The sequence below is a fragment of the Copadichromis virginalis genome, linkage group LG3 (assembly GCF_057382275.1).
Source record: "Copadichromis virginalis isolate Kocher_CV1m ecotype Utaka linkage group LG3, C_Virginalis_male_GT1.1, whole genome shotgun sequence".
Lineage (NCBI taxonomy): Eukaryota > Metazoa > Chordata > Actinopteri > Cichliformes > Cichlidae > Copadichromis > Copadichromis virginalis.
Window position 1 is genome coordinate 32,389,365 of NC_140620.1, and position 12,814 is coordinate 32,402,178.

At 40.5% G+C, this 12,814-nt stretch overlaps 1 protein-coding gene across 1 annotated transcript in view; it reads left to right on the forward strand.

Annotated features, from left to right (window-relative positions):
• Nucleotides 1–551: 551 nt before the first annotated feature.
• Nucleotides 552–12,814, forward strand: part of hdac8 (histone deacetylase 8) — a 38,617-nt gene continuing 26,354 nt past the window's right edge. Inside the window, exons 1-8 of the mRNA XM_085450710.1 lie at nt 552–1,002; nt 1,100–1,152; nt 2,175–2,305; nt 3,607–3,748; nt 4,326–4,438; nt 4,562–4,639; nt 4,730–4,838; nt 7,184–7,356. Of these exons, the coding sequence (XP_085306836.1) occupies nt 886–1,002; nt 1,100–1,152; nt 2,175–2,305; nt 3,607–3,748; nt 4,326–4,438; nt 4,562–4,639; nt 4,730–4,838; nt 7,184–7,356 (916 nt within the window). The 5' untranslated portion in view covers nt 552–885. The remainder of the gene's footprint in view (nt 1,003–1,099; nt 1,153–2,174; nt 2,306–3,606; nt 3,749–4,325; nt 4,439–4,561; nt 4,640–4,729; nt 4,839–7,183; nt 7,357–12,814) is intronic.

The window sequence follows — 12,814 nt, forward strand, 5'->3', positions numbered from 1 at the left end:
GAGTAGGAGGTCTCTGAGCTGAAGAAGACGGACAAGGAGCTAAAGCAGCAACATGGAATTTCTACTCAGCTACTCCCTGCTTTTCAAACTTAACAATTATACAGACTCACCAAACTTCAAAATGTGTCCAGTTAAACACTCTGAAAATCTGAAAACAGCAGCGCTAGAAGGCATCTATAAGTTGGAATTTTGACTTAATAACTTTAAATTATGGGTAGTTATGGGGTAAGGGGGATAGGGGTTAGGCTTTTATAGCTATGATAAAACAAACAATGCATATATCTTAGGGTGATGTCACAATGGAGAACACTGCCCCCTTTAGTTAACTACACGTTTATTGGAGTTTAACCAGGTTCTATTTCAGTTTACAGCCCTGTTTTCCCCTCTCCTACTGAAGGTTGTTTGTGAAATACATGTCTGGGTTGGTGGAAGGACAAAGTTAGGGTGAACACGTATTATATTCAGCAGACTCGTCTGTCTCGACGAGTTTATCGGTTGGCTATCAATGTAGCGGTTGAAGAGTCCGTGAAAAGACTACAAGGAATCCCAGAATGCACCTCACGTGCGTCCGCTGAAATGGAGACAAAGTGTCCTCGTGCGGAACTTTAGACGAGTTCTTAAAATCTTCTATCTCTCGTTACAGAATTATCGAATTGACTTTTTTTCATGGAGATAAAATAGCATTAAGACATAATATAAAACACAAAGTTATAATTTTCAAAACCTGTATGTCTGTTAATCTCACGGTTAACCAGCTTTACCGGGTGGGTAACACGGAATGTTGACAGTGTGACGCCAGACTCGGGCAGTAGAAGCCGCTCTCTGTGTTCAGAATTTGTCTTATATTTCAGCTCCATCTAAACATTTGGATTTCAGCCAACCTAAATGAGTTTCAGGGGTGACAGCGATGATGACGACAGCTGCAGTAAACGAAGAGTCGCGTATGTTTACGGTCCGGAGTACATCCAGACCTGCGACACTTTATCCAAAGTGCCAAACCGGGTGAGTTGAACTGAATGAGAGGCGTTACAGAGCTAGTTAGGTAGCAGCCTTTTCCTAATCTGGAAAACGATATCCTTGTCTTTACCTCTGTTACCAGGCGAGTATGGTCCACTCACTGATAGAAGCCTATGGACTGCTTCAACACATGAGGTGAGCTGCTGGTGTTTGCACCGAGAGAGAACACAGTTGGTATTGTTTTTGTCAGTGAGCAGGAGAGGATGTACAAAAGACACACTGTGCAAGATGAAGGTGGGTGGATCAATCCAAATATCAATAGTATCGCTACCAAAGCTAGTATTTGTATCGGATCTATATAAACATTTGCATTGTTGCACAGGAGTAGTGGGAGAGGATCAGCGATTTATAACTAATGATTAAAGCAGCAGAGTGCTGTATAAACACACTGAGAGTGAAAACAGGTGAGTAAAGAAGAAACATTTAGTCTGTCAGGAGAAGCCCCAATCACCCTTGGCCTATTGCAGCATAACTAAAGCAGGATTCAGGGAATTATTAAGATGTTGGTCAAAACTGGGAACACTGTCCAAAATGATGCCAAAATTCCTGACTTGCTCACTGTGAGAAAGGGATGATAACAAAAACCTCCTGAGACAAAAGTTTTACTATTGCTCGGCTGGTAGGTGGCAGAGATAGTGACAGTCTGCTAGCAACAAAAGAAATCACTAGGAGGTTTCTGGTGCAGCATCTTCTTTCACCCAGCGAGAGCCAACAACCTCCGTAGTAACCACTGGTTGTGTCACATCTACTATGGTGGACAGCCCTAAAAACAATGTACGTGTGAAGTACAAATAAAACTTGTGTTCTTTCATTTATAGTCATTTACAAATGATGTTACCGGTTTAGCTCAGTGCATTAAGTGGGCGAACACATGCCGTACAGCTAAGAGTGGCTAGTCCGAGTTCGAGTCCAACCCGTGGCCCTGCCTGTTTTACCCCTTCTCTGTCTGCTCCTGCTTTCCTGTCCACTGTGTCTATCAAATAAAGCTGAAAAATCCCCTAAATTCCACTTTTTCAGGTAAACACTTATATTTAATATAATTATATAAAGTTTCTCTTTTTACCTTGATAACTGTTATTTTTAACTCAATTTCTTATGTCTGTTTGTCACTGCAGTGTCTCTGTTGTTAAATCACTCTTTCTCTCTACTCTCTCCAGCATTGTCAAACCCCACGTGGCCACTATAGAGGAAATGGCCAAATTCCACACTGATTCCTACCTGGAGCATCTCCACAAGATCAGCCAGGACGGAGACAACGATGACCCCCAGTCGGCTGACTATGGCCTGGGTGAGCAAAACACATTGCTACCTTTTTATTATTTAATCTTTAATGTGTTAAACGCACACACTTTCAGTGCAGTATGGTGTCATTGGGTTTCTGGTTTAAAGCACAGCTGCCTTTTTCCTGTATGACTAAAGTGATGAAGGGGTTAATTGATCATTACCTGCAATATTAAAGCAGCTGTAGTACAAAAATGGAAATAAAGGGGTTAAAATGATTTCACCAGTAGATGGCGATGTAACACTGCACTTAATAACACTGACAGCGATCATAAATGTTCTCCTCAAATAACATTTTTTTTCTTTTGTTTGAGACACAAGTGCTTAAAAAAAATCTAAGGGTATGTTTGTTGATCTTGTCCCACTCCTAGGATCCCACTGTTGTTTGTTGTTCTTGGATGGGTTGTATGTTAGTCCATCCTTTTCCGAAGTTTACATTTCTAACTTTAGACTAAGCTTCAAGTTCACTCTGCTTGTTTTTGTTCCATGACATTCCCTTATCCTTTATCTTTCTCTCACCCTCTCTTTTTTAACTCAGTAAAGTTCTCATTCAAGGACTTGAGTTACCCTTCAGACTTCAGTGCGGTTTAAGGCGCAAATATCAGGCAAAGTTTTGTGCTTTTGTGTGTCGTCGTAAAATCCACTGCATGCATGCATGTACCGCGAAGCATTATATTAGGTGCCTGTTGAAGTAACTCGGTGTTTATTAGTGGCGTTTCAGTGTCACCTCTTACTGGCATGCATCACTAGGGTAACATGTGCTGCAGACCTAACCACATCCAGTTAAGACACCGCAAAGTGACCAATCAGTTCCTTGGAAAATAGTGTTACGATTCCTGGAAAAGCTGGTCATATGAGACTGATAAGCCCTCGATTAACTTATCGAGTTGATAACCATCTGCATGTGACTTTTGACAGGAGCAGACACTTCCCCCAACCAGCTGTACGGTGAGGGGAGGAAGATGGGGGGGAAAAAGACACACTGTGGAAGAGAGCCACTGGTAGATAATAACTAATGATTAAATACAGAGTGGTGTATAAACACATAGTGAGTAAAGAAGAAACACAGTGCATTGTGGGAATACCCCAGCAGCCTTGGCCTATTGCAGGGTAACTAAGAGAGGATTCACCTGATCCAGCTCTAACTATAACCTTTATCAAAAAGGAAAGCTTTAAGTTTATCCTAGCTGTCAGATCCCTGACAAATTAACATGCGTACTGCGAATTGGTTTTGCCTTTTTTTTTTAAAAAGTATTTATTTTTTAAATCCCTCATCTTCCTCTCGCCTGCTGTATTTTGTCCCTCCAGGCTATGACTGTCCAGTGGTCGAGGGCATATTTGACTATGCAGCAGGAGTGGGGGGTGCTACGCTGACGGCAGCTCAGACTCTGTTGGACCAAAAGTGTGACGTGGCCATCAACTGGGCAGGAGGGTGGCACCACGCCAAGAAGTAGGCTAACACACTTTAGTGTGCTGTGACCTTCCTGTGTGCTGCATTACATGTGCATATAGTGTCTCCCAGCAGGCTGTCCTCCTGACCCATGCCCTCCTTCTGCACCTAAACCAGCTTTAGATGAGCACTTGTTCAGTCAGTACTTGTCAGTTTAAGAACAGAGACAGTGTTTGGTGGATAATGTGACTTTATTTATCCACTCAGAACAAAATCTTTTGGCTATGTCCTTTTAATCGTATCTGTAGACAGTAATAGCCCATTAATGTGTGCCGATGTGATGTAATCGCACTGTTGTCTCCCCCCGTGACAGTCACATAAATGCCCGTGAAGGCAGACTTGCAGTTGGATTATTTGTCACTCATGAGGGTGAGAATGGCGAGCATAAATAGAGCCCCAAGCAGCCAGTTTCCCCTCTCCACTCAAAGATCTACTGTAGGAATCACTGTTTAGATTTGTTAGAATTTGTTAAACCATCAATTTCCATCAGTTACATCAAATAGCCTGAAGAGGGTGCTCTTGACAAAGCAGTACATTTCAAACGTGGTGCTTCATCTTCATCTCTCTTATCGTCCAGGGATGAGGCTTCAGGCTTCTGTTACGTGAACGATGCCGTGCTGGGAATCCTCAGACTGAGAGAGAAATACGAAAGAGTCCTTTATGTGGACGTTGACCTGCATCATGGAGACGGTGCACACCAAACCGTGACTTTTGCACAATTTAAAATAAGCGTCTTTTACATTTTGTCATCCTCACAGCAGTTTTTTTGGTTCCAGGTTTTAAAAGCTCTTTCCTCCCCTTTGGTCTCTGCAGGTGTTGAAGATGCCTTCAGCTTCACATCCAAAGTTATGACCGTTTCACTGCACAAGTTCTCGCCCGGGTTCTTCCCAGGTCAGGCAATACAGTGAGCTTAACCACGGCATGCTTTAATATGCCAATTTGAATCATGAGACCGTGTTGGATAAGTTTGTGCTTGCTTAGGTACGGGTGACCTGTGTGACACCGGGCTGGGTAAAGGCCGCTGGTACGCTGTGAACGTCCCGCTGGAGGACGGCATCAAGGACGACAGATACTACCAGGTTTTTACCAGGTACACACACAGAGAAACTGTAGCGCTGTCCTCCTATATAACTCCAACAGATCAGAGGTCAGTGTCATCCATTGATGAGTGCTATGGAGCATGTGCAAGTTCAGCATTTTATCAGGGACACTTTAGCAGGGAAATCCTTCCATTGTGAGGCTTAAACTGGGGATTTTCTAGTTGAAGGAGTTTCTCTGTGCTGAGCACTCAATGCAAATGTGTCGCCTCTAAAAGGAAATAAAGGGCTAAAACCCCTTGTTTGTTCTCTCTATCTCAGCATCTGTATATCGCAGATTCTGTGATCTTGAACAGGAGGAGCTGAGTTTGTTTCCTCTCAGCTGCTTATAAATCCTTAAAATCTGTATTTGAGCAAAAGAGCAAAAAAAGTGTAGGCGGTGTTTTTTTTCTGGGTTTTTTTGGCAAGCACCAAGCAGCAATCATCTCAGCTCTGTGTGTGACTGCTGGGATCATTCCAGGAGGTTTTTTTTGTTTTGTTTTTTTAATGGAGTGGCACCAGAGTAAGACAGAGGGGTCTCAGTGGAAATCAGACATAAACAGAGTGTAGAAAATTAGCATAGAAAACACTGGATGTGATTTTCAGGCCCATGTGCCCTCACACACGTAATGCTACAGTTACGAAACAGGAATTTAGGCTTTCTTTAGTACAACTCATAAAAACACTTAATTAGTCTAATAACACTAAAGTTACAGCATCAAAATAAACTTACAAATAGTCATTATAAACAATTGAATACACAAGGTTATTGGGTTATAATTATTCATTCTATAATGTTTATGTCAGTTTAATGGTGAGAGATCATTTTATTTGACTATGTGCTGCTTTGTTGGGTTAGCTTTAGTAATGCAGCATCACTGTTATTGTGCAAAAGTCTTGAGTCACCCCTCATTTCTTCATAGTTTACTTCTAAGGAGCATTTCTTGTCAGGCTTTCTGAAAGTCTTTCAATGTTTTTCTTTTATCGGCTGCTTTTTCAGTTATTTTCAGTCTAGTCCATTTTCAGAAGATTGTTTTTTGTTGGTTAAGTCAGTTTAACACTGTACTACGCATCATTCAGGCATAAAAAATGGTAAATGGCCTGTATTTGTATAGCGCTTTACTTAGTCCCTTAGTCCCACAGCCACCCTGGAGTGCACTGAAAGAGGCGAGGCTGCCGGACACTGGCGCCACCGGGCCCTCTGACCACCACCAGTAGGCAACGGGTGAAGTGTCTTGCCCAAGGACACAACGACCAAGACTGTGCGAGCCGGGGCTCAAACCGGCAACCTTCCGATTACAGGACGAACTAACAACTCTTGAGCCACGATAAAGCACATCATTTGTTCCTTCGCCTATGAAAAATGTCAAATATAACAAAGTGATTCCCAGAGAGCTATTAGATTAAAGAATCTTACCATATTTGTGCATTGTGTGCAGTTTCCTCAAAAACAAACTGAGGAAACCTAAAAAAGCATGTAGTACATACAATAGATGAACAGTAACAGTGCAAGTCATGTCCTTAACAAAACAAGACCTGACAAAACCTGGAGAACTGTTCCTGAAAACTGCTTTTTATCCTTGTTGTAATTTCATGGTTGCGGATCAGCCGGCATCTGTGAGCTGATGGTGATGGAAATTAAAATTGCTCTATTACACAGCGTCGACTTCTAATGGGTGAAACTAAAGTCTTTTCTTGTAAAGTAACTAATGCAAGTGACTGAAAACTTATCCCATCCATCCACTTCCACTTCTCAAGTTCAAGGTCATGTGTGGGTGCAGGGGTCATAGGGCAAAAGGTGGTGTACATCCTGGACAGGTTGCTGGTCTTTCATAGGTTTAACACAGGGAGACAAACACTTGATACCTAACCTAACAAATGCATGGGTTTAGACTGTGAAAGAAAGCTGGAGTACCCGGAGAGAGCTGGGGAGACTGTGCAAACTCCACAAAAAAGACAGCGTAGTGCTCCAGCTCTGTGAAATAATGAGTAAGCTGCATGTAGACTAATACTTCCTTACTTTTATTGGTATAATCACAGGCTACTGCTTTAGCACCTCTAATTGGTGGAAGCAACTGAACAAATTGGGTGTAAGTGTTTTGTTTTAGTGTTCTACACTTACTATAAAGTTATTATTGTTCAGAACGGAATGTACAGGTAAGTCACGTTAGCCATCATTGCTTGAGTGCCAGGAAGGTTTTTGTTGGCTCAAAAGGCCCCTATGGTAGTGACTATGCACATAAGCTCAATTAGTCACAGAAGTCTATACATTTTCCTGAATTGTTTTCTTTTTTGGATGCTTGATAACCAAATGATATGCATCCTCTGCGAGTAACAGAATTCTTTCTTCTTTTTACAGCGTCCTGCAGGAGGTGCGGACACAGTTCAACCCGGAGGCGATAGTGATGCAGCTGGGTGCCGACACAATGGCGGGTGACCCTATGTGCTCCTTCAACATGACCCCTGTTGGGGTGGGCAAGTGTCTGCAGTATGTCCTGCAGTGGCAGCTACCTACACTCCTGCTGGGCGGAGGTACGCTTCACGTATGTGTTTATTATTCTGACTGATGTTGATGTGTGTGTGTTGGTATATCTCCACGTATGGCTGTATGCGCATGTTTCTCGGAGTGCTGAGGTAGTCCAGATGTAACGGTGTAGTGCGCCTTCTGTTTGTGCGTGTTTGCGTTGAATTTCTGAGTCTGTTACTTAAGCACATTTACACACACTGCCCTGTCCCAGACTCCTCAGCCCTTGGCCAGATGATAGCTACTAATTATACAACACAATGAATCCATTTTACTCAACTACAATCCCACCTCTCTTCCTTTCTCTCCCCTCCCGCTCTGCCCTACATACTTTCTCCTCAGTCCATTCCCTCCATCTTTAAACTTTCTCTGTGTCTTCTGTATGTGGGAGGCTTTATAGTTTTTCTTCCAGAGGATTTTGTCATGTTAGCTTCCTTTTTTTGGTCTGAAGAGCCACACAAAGCTGTATAAATGTGAAAGTACAAATGAGCTCTTATTGCACACACATTCAACTGACCACAAGAATGAGCTGGTTCAGGTCAACAAAAGAATAGACTGTGTACAAAAGCTGCTCATACCCACATGGACAAACATAACTGCTAATCAATGCTAAATAAAAGAATAAATAAGTACTCAGATTTCATGCACTTTGACAGATAAAAAAATTAGAAATTGAAATACTTCAAAACAGCAGCACAAACAGTGCAACTTTAACAAGAAAAAAACACCCTCCATACATTTGTTCTGTGGCACACTGTAAACATGTTTATGTCAGCTTTTATATGTAAAGTTAACATATAGTATAATATTAGTAGTATTATAGTTTTATATGTATACCGGTAGTTAACATAGGCGTCTTCAGAGATGGTTAGTCAGCCTCAAGTGGCCATTAGAGAAACTGCAGTTTGGACACATAATTAGAAACAGGGTATTTGATAGGTTAGTTTAGTTTTTTAATCTAAAATTTTCTCCCAGACATGTTTTTTTATCCTCTGTGATTTGACATGGGAACCTATGGTTATTTACACCTCAAGTGGCCATGGGAGGAACTGCACTTTTTGGCACTTGTGAGAGTTGGCTTAATTTTTCACTGCTTTGAAGTTGAAGGTTACTGGCATTTTCTCACACTTCATGACTTGGTAACAGGGGCAGATGTAGAGAAATTTTCTTAGGCTGGCATGGAAATCAAATGGCAGGACAAAATCAAAGCCTTTTTTTAAACACATGTGCATGTGTTACGTATGGTAAAAATGATTCAAATGCAAGTATACATGCATTTCATATAAAAATAGTCTGCAGCTTAATTAATTTCTGTAGCCCACATAATGAACCTTTTCAGTTACATAATACATATGATTTTTTATGTACTGTATAGCCTGTATAATAAATAAATACATATAAAAGCATTTAGTGGCCTGTCATTAAAATTTAAAAGCTGGTATATACTTTGAAGTCCAAACTTTCAACACAAGCTGAAATAGAGACTCAGCGTGGCTGCAGCTTGTTGCTATGTCAGCTTAATCACATGCCCGTCATCACACAGAGTGTTAATAACACTCACCTTCATTCCACCTTCAAAGTGTTAATGCTATCTTATCTTAATAAACAACACAGTCATATGCAAAACTAGTTTGGCACTAGGGGTGGCAAGAGATCATTTTAGGGTGGCACATGCCACCCCTCTAGATGTGCCCCTGCTTAGTAACCTGATGACAGTGTACGACCTCTTATTGGGGGCATTTTCACATTCTATATTCAGTTTTTACCCCTTAGCCGTTAAATGCTGATCGGGTATCTTCAGCGTAGACACCCAAGTTTGTGATTAAAATAACTAGATAGGTGGCTGAGAACAAAGCGACGCATGATTTTCAAATTCATCCCATACGTGGAACCACTAAAAATCTCAGATAAGTTAGAATCCCAATTACCTTTGCTTCAAGGTCGAGGTCAGAGGTTAGGTTTTCTGAAAATCTTGTGAATATCTCGTGATAACTCAAGAGGGAAATCAGCTAGGATTTTCAAATTATAACCACAGGTACATCTACTAGGAGGCTGAGCTGTAACACTGATGGACGCCGGTACTTTTAATATAGTAGGTACTGTATGTGACACATTGTGGTTAATTGAATCAGTAGGTTTAATAGCTGTTCTTAATTGTGTCAAATATTTTACTGTTAGGTAATGCCTGAGACACCATGTTATATTTTCCCGTCTGTTTGTTGCTGGGTTAGTGGAGATCTTTTCTGACTCCTGCCAAGGAAACATGTTGCTTCACAGATGATTTATGTTTTGAATTATGTAAGACATGGTTCTGTTTGGATATCATTGTCATTGGTCGTAGTCATGTGACCTATCACAGGTGATTTAAGATGGCGTCGCCCTGTGTTTCGTTGTGTGACGAGGAGCAGGTGTGCTCAAAATGTCATATGTCATGAAATTGGAGTTCTGCAGCATGCAAACTTATTTTTCTTTTTTCTTTTAAAAGCTTACTGTGGCCTCAGGAAAAAACACATTTTTGGCCACAACCAAACTCGTTCACAAATACAAATAAGTTCGGGGATGAACTGATTAGATTTCGGATGCTAAATGGTAAAGCTCACAGCGACTTTACATGATACATCACTCAAAAAACAATAACTCTTGTGATATCTACATACAGCCCCCAAACATCAATATAGCAAAGGAAACTAACAGTTGCTCAAAATGGATTTCCCCACTCGTTTAACTTAATAGAGTATATATATTTTATATTATTTTATTTATTTTTTTTACAGATAAACAGATGTTGTGCTGTATCCTGTGTAAAGTAATGAAGTGATTTTATTTTATATGGAAAATGTCCAGTCTGGACAGACAAATTATTAACAATACAAAGGATTTAAGTTTTATTCCAGTGAAAGAACAGCCAACACAGTAGGGTCAGTAAAGTCTTTGTATATTTTCTCTACAGGAATCATGTTCTTCAACTTCGTTTGACCCCATATGTTTTTTTCCTCTGGTCATCCCATCCTGCAGTGTGGGTCTCTTTCCCACCAGTCAGGCCCGCCCTGTAGTTTGAGATTCAAACTGCTTTAAGAAAGTGTTTGAAGGTTTAAGTGGAGGATTAAACAACAGTTTAGCAGCACACACATGCTGAGGCACAACCATCATTTCCCTGGGCAAACTGTGTTGTCACAAATGTGACGGGCAGTAGTTTAAAGCTGGTGCATTCAGTTTGGAGGGGAAGCTTCTGGATTGCTCTACACACTGAAACATGACAAGATGATCCTTGATTAAGCAAGAAAAACATAAAATTCAGTTTGATGGAAGAGAAATGTGTAGACTGGAAGTTTTATTTCTGACAAAACTGATTGGTTTAGATTTAATTAATGAGCAATAAGTTGTAGATTCCTGCTAAACAGGTAAAGTTGTATCAAGTCAAACACTTGCTGGCTCTGCTTTATTTTAACTTCAGATTCAGCTTCATTGTCACATCACAAATTTACAAAGAGTAGGGTGAAAAACCTTGTGTTGCAGAGCTCCATATTAGCAGATAAAAATGTAAAAAAGCGCACAATACAAGCATATTTTAGATATGTGCAAAACACAGAAGAAAAAGAGCAAATGACCCTATAATGAACCCTGGGGAGCTCCAGTGTGACAGTCAGCCTGGCCAGATGTGATGTTAGGCCTTCTCTTTCTGTTTACGATTTTTCACCTGTCTATGCAGTCTTCACCAGTTTTTCACTGACAAAAACAAATGTGGAAAAACAGTAGGGGTGCAAGATAAACTAGCATTCCTGCAGATGCAGTTATATCATGCTACGATTTAAGGATCAGTCCAGCTGTCAGGAATATCGTCCTGCTCCTGTTTTCTCTCATTTAAAAGACAAAGATGGAGCAGTGTAGCCATGCATACACACGTACATCAGCTTCAAAGCATGCAGATGTCCGGGCATGAATTGGGCATGCCCGGACACATCTGTGTTACAGGTGTCTGTCACACGTGCCGTGAAACTTTTTTTTTTTTTTTATAATTCAAGTATTTATTAGATTTCGCATTTTATAGCAGCAAATACAGAGATGCAACAACCAAAAGCAAGAAGCAAACAAACAAAAACAAACAAACAAAATAAATAAATAAATAAATAAATAAAAAATAAATAAAAAACCACAACGAAACAAAACAAGTGAGGTTTTAACATATGTTGTATTAAGCTCAAATGTCCAAGTCAGGTAGACATGTAGGTGCAAAAATTGTCCCACTGTTCCAGCGCAGCTTCCGTCACATGATGTATTTTTCCCAGCATCTTTTCGTATACAACATTCCCAATCATTCTGTCTTTCCGCATTTTAAGCGTTGGAATATGAGAGTCCTTCCAGTGTTCCAAAATGACACGGGCACATGTTACCAAGGCAGTACTTAACACTCTAAACTGGTGTTTACTTAATTGCAGCACCTCTCCTTTGTCTCCTAGTAAACATCATTTAGGTGATCTGGGTAGGTTACAAAGTGTCCACCCCTGCAAATAATTCAGTACAGTGTTCCAAACTGGAAAAACCAGCAGGCATTCCCAGAGGGCATGTATCAGAGTACCTTTGGCTTTTTGGCATTTCCAACACAAGTCATCTCTACCAATCCCCATTCTATACAGCCTTGAAGGAGTATAATAGTATCTGTTAAGAATTTTGTATTGAATAAATTTCCCCCTGGCTTCCCTAATGTATAATCCATTGTTCGACAATATAGAATCCCATGTACCTTCATCCATTGTACCCCCTAGATCCCTTTCCCATGCTTTTTTCAGGCTCTTATTTATATTGTTTTTAATCCATGGGCAAATATTATACCATTTCGCAGCTGTGCACAGAGATGGGGGTAGTAGCATAAAATTCTCTATCGGGTTACTTTCACATGTTATTGTAACTCCTCCTTTTAAACAGTTTCTTATTTGCAAATACTTCCAGAAATGACTGTTACCCTCTAAACAAAACTTATTTTTAATATCCTCATACGACATGAAAACACCCCCTTCAAATAGGTCACTAACAGTTCTGATACCTCTTCTCAGCTATTGTGTCCAGTAAACAGTCTGCTTACCAATTTTAATTTTAGGATTATACCACAAGGGGGCATACTTCTGTACATATGGCACAAGTTTATATTTCTTATGCACCTCCAACCATACCATTTTCGAAAATTTCAAAATAGGGCTTTGCGTCTTACCGTGATTATTCACTTTTTGTGATAAAATATCATTTGGTGTGAATGGAGATGCAAGCTCTTGTTCTATTAACATCCAGTCTATATTGTTTTTCCCTGCCCAATGTTTGCCTAATCTAGCCATTTCAAAAGAGATACTATAATACTCTATATTTACCACCCTTCCAAAGAAAATCTTTTATCGTATTATTGTAGCTTTGCAACATCCGTCGCGGGATACACATAGGCAGCATTCCTGTATAATAGTTGATGAGCGGTGCCAC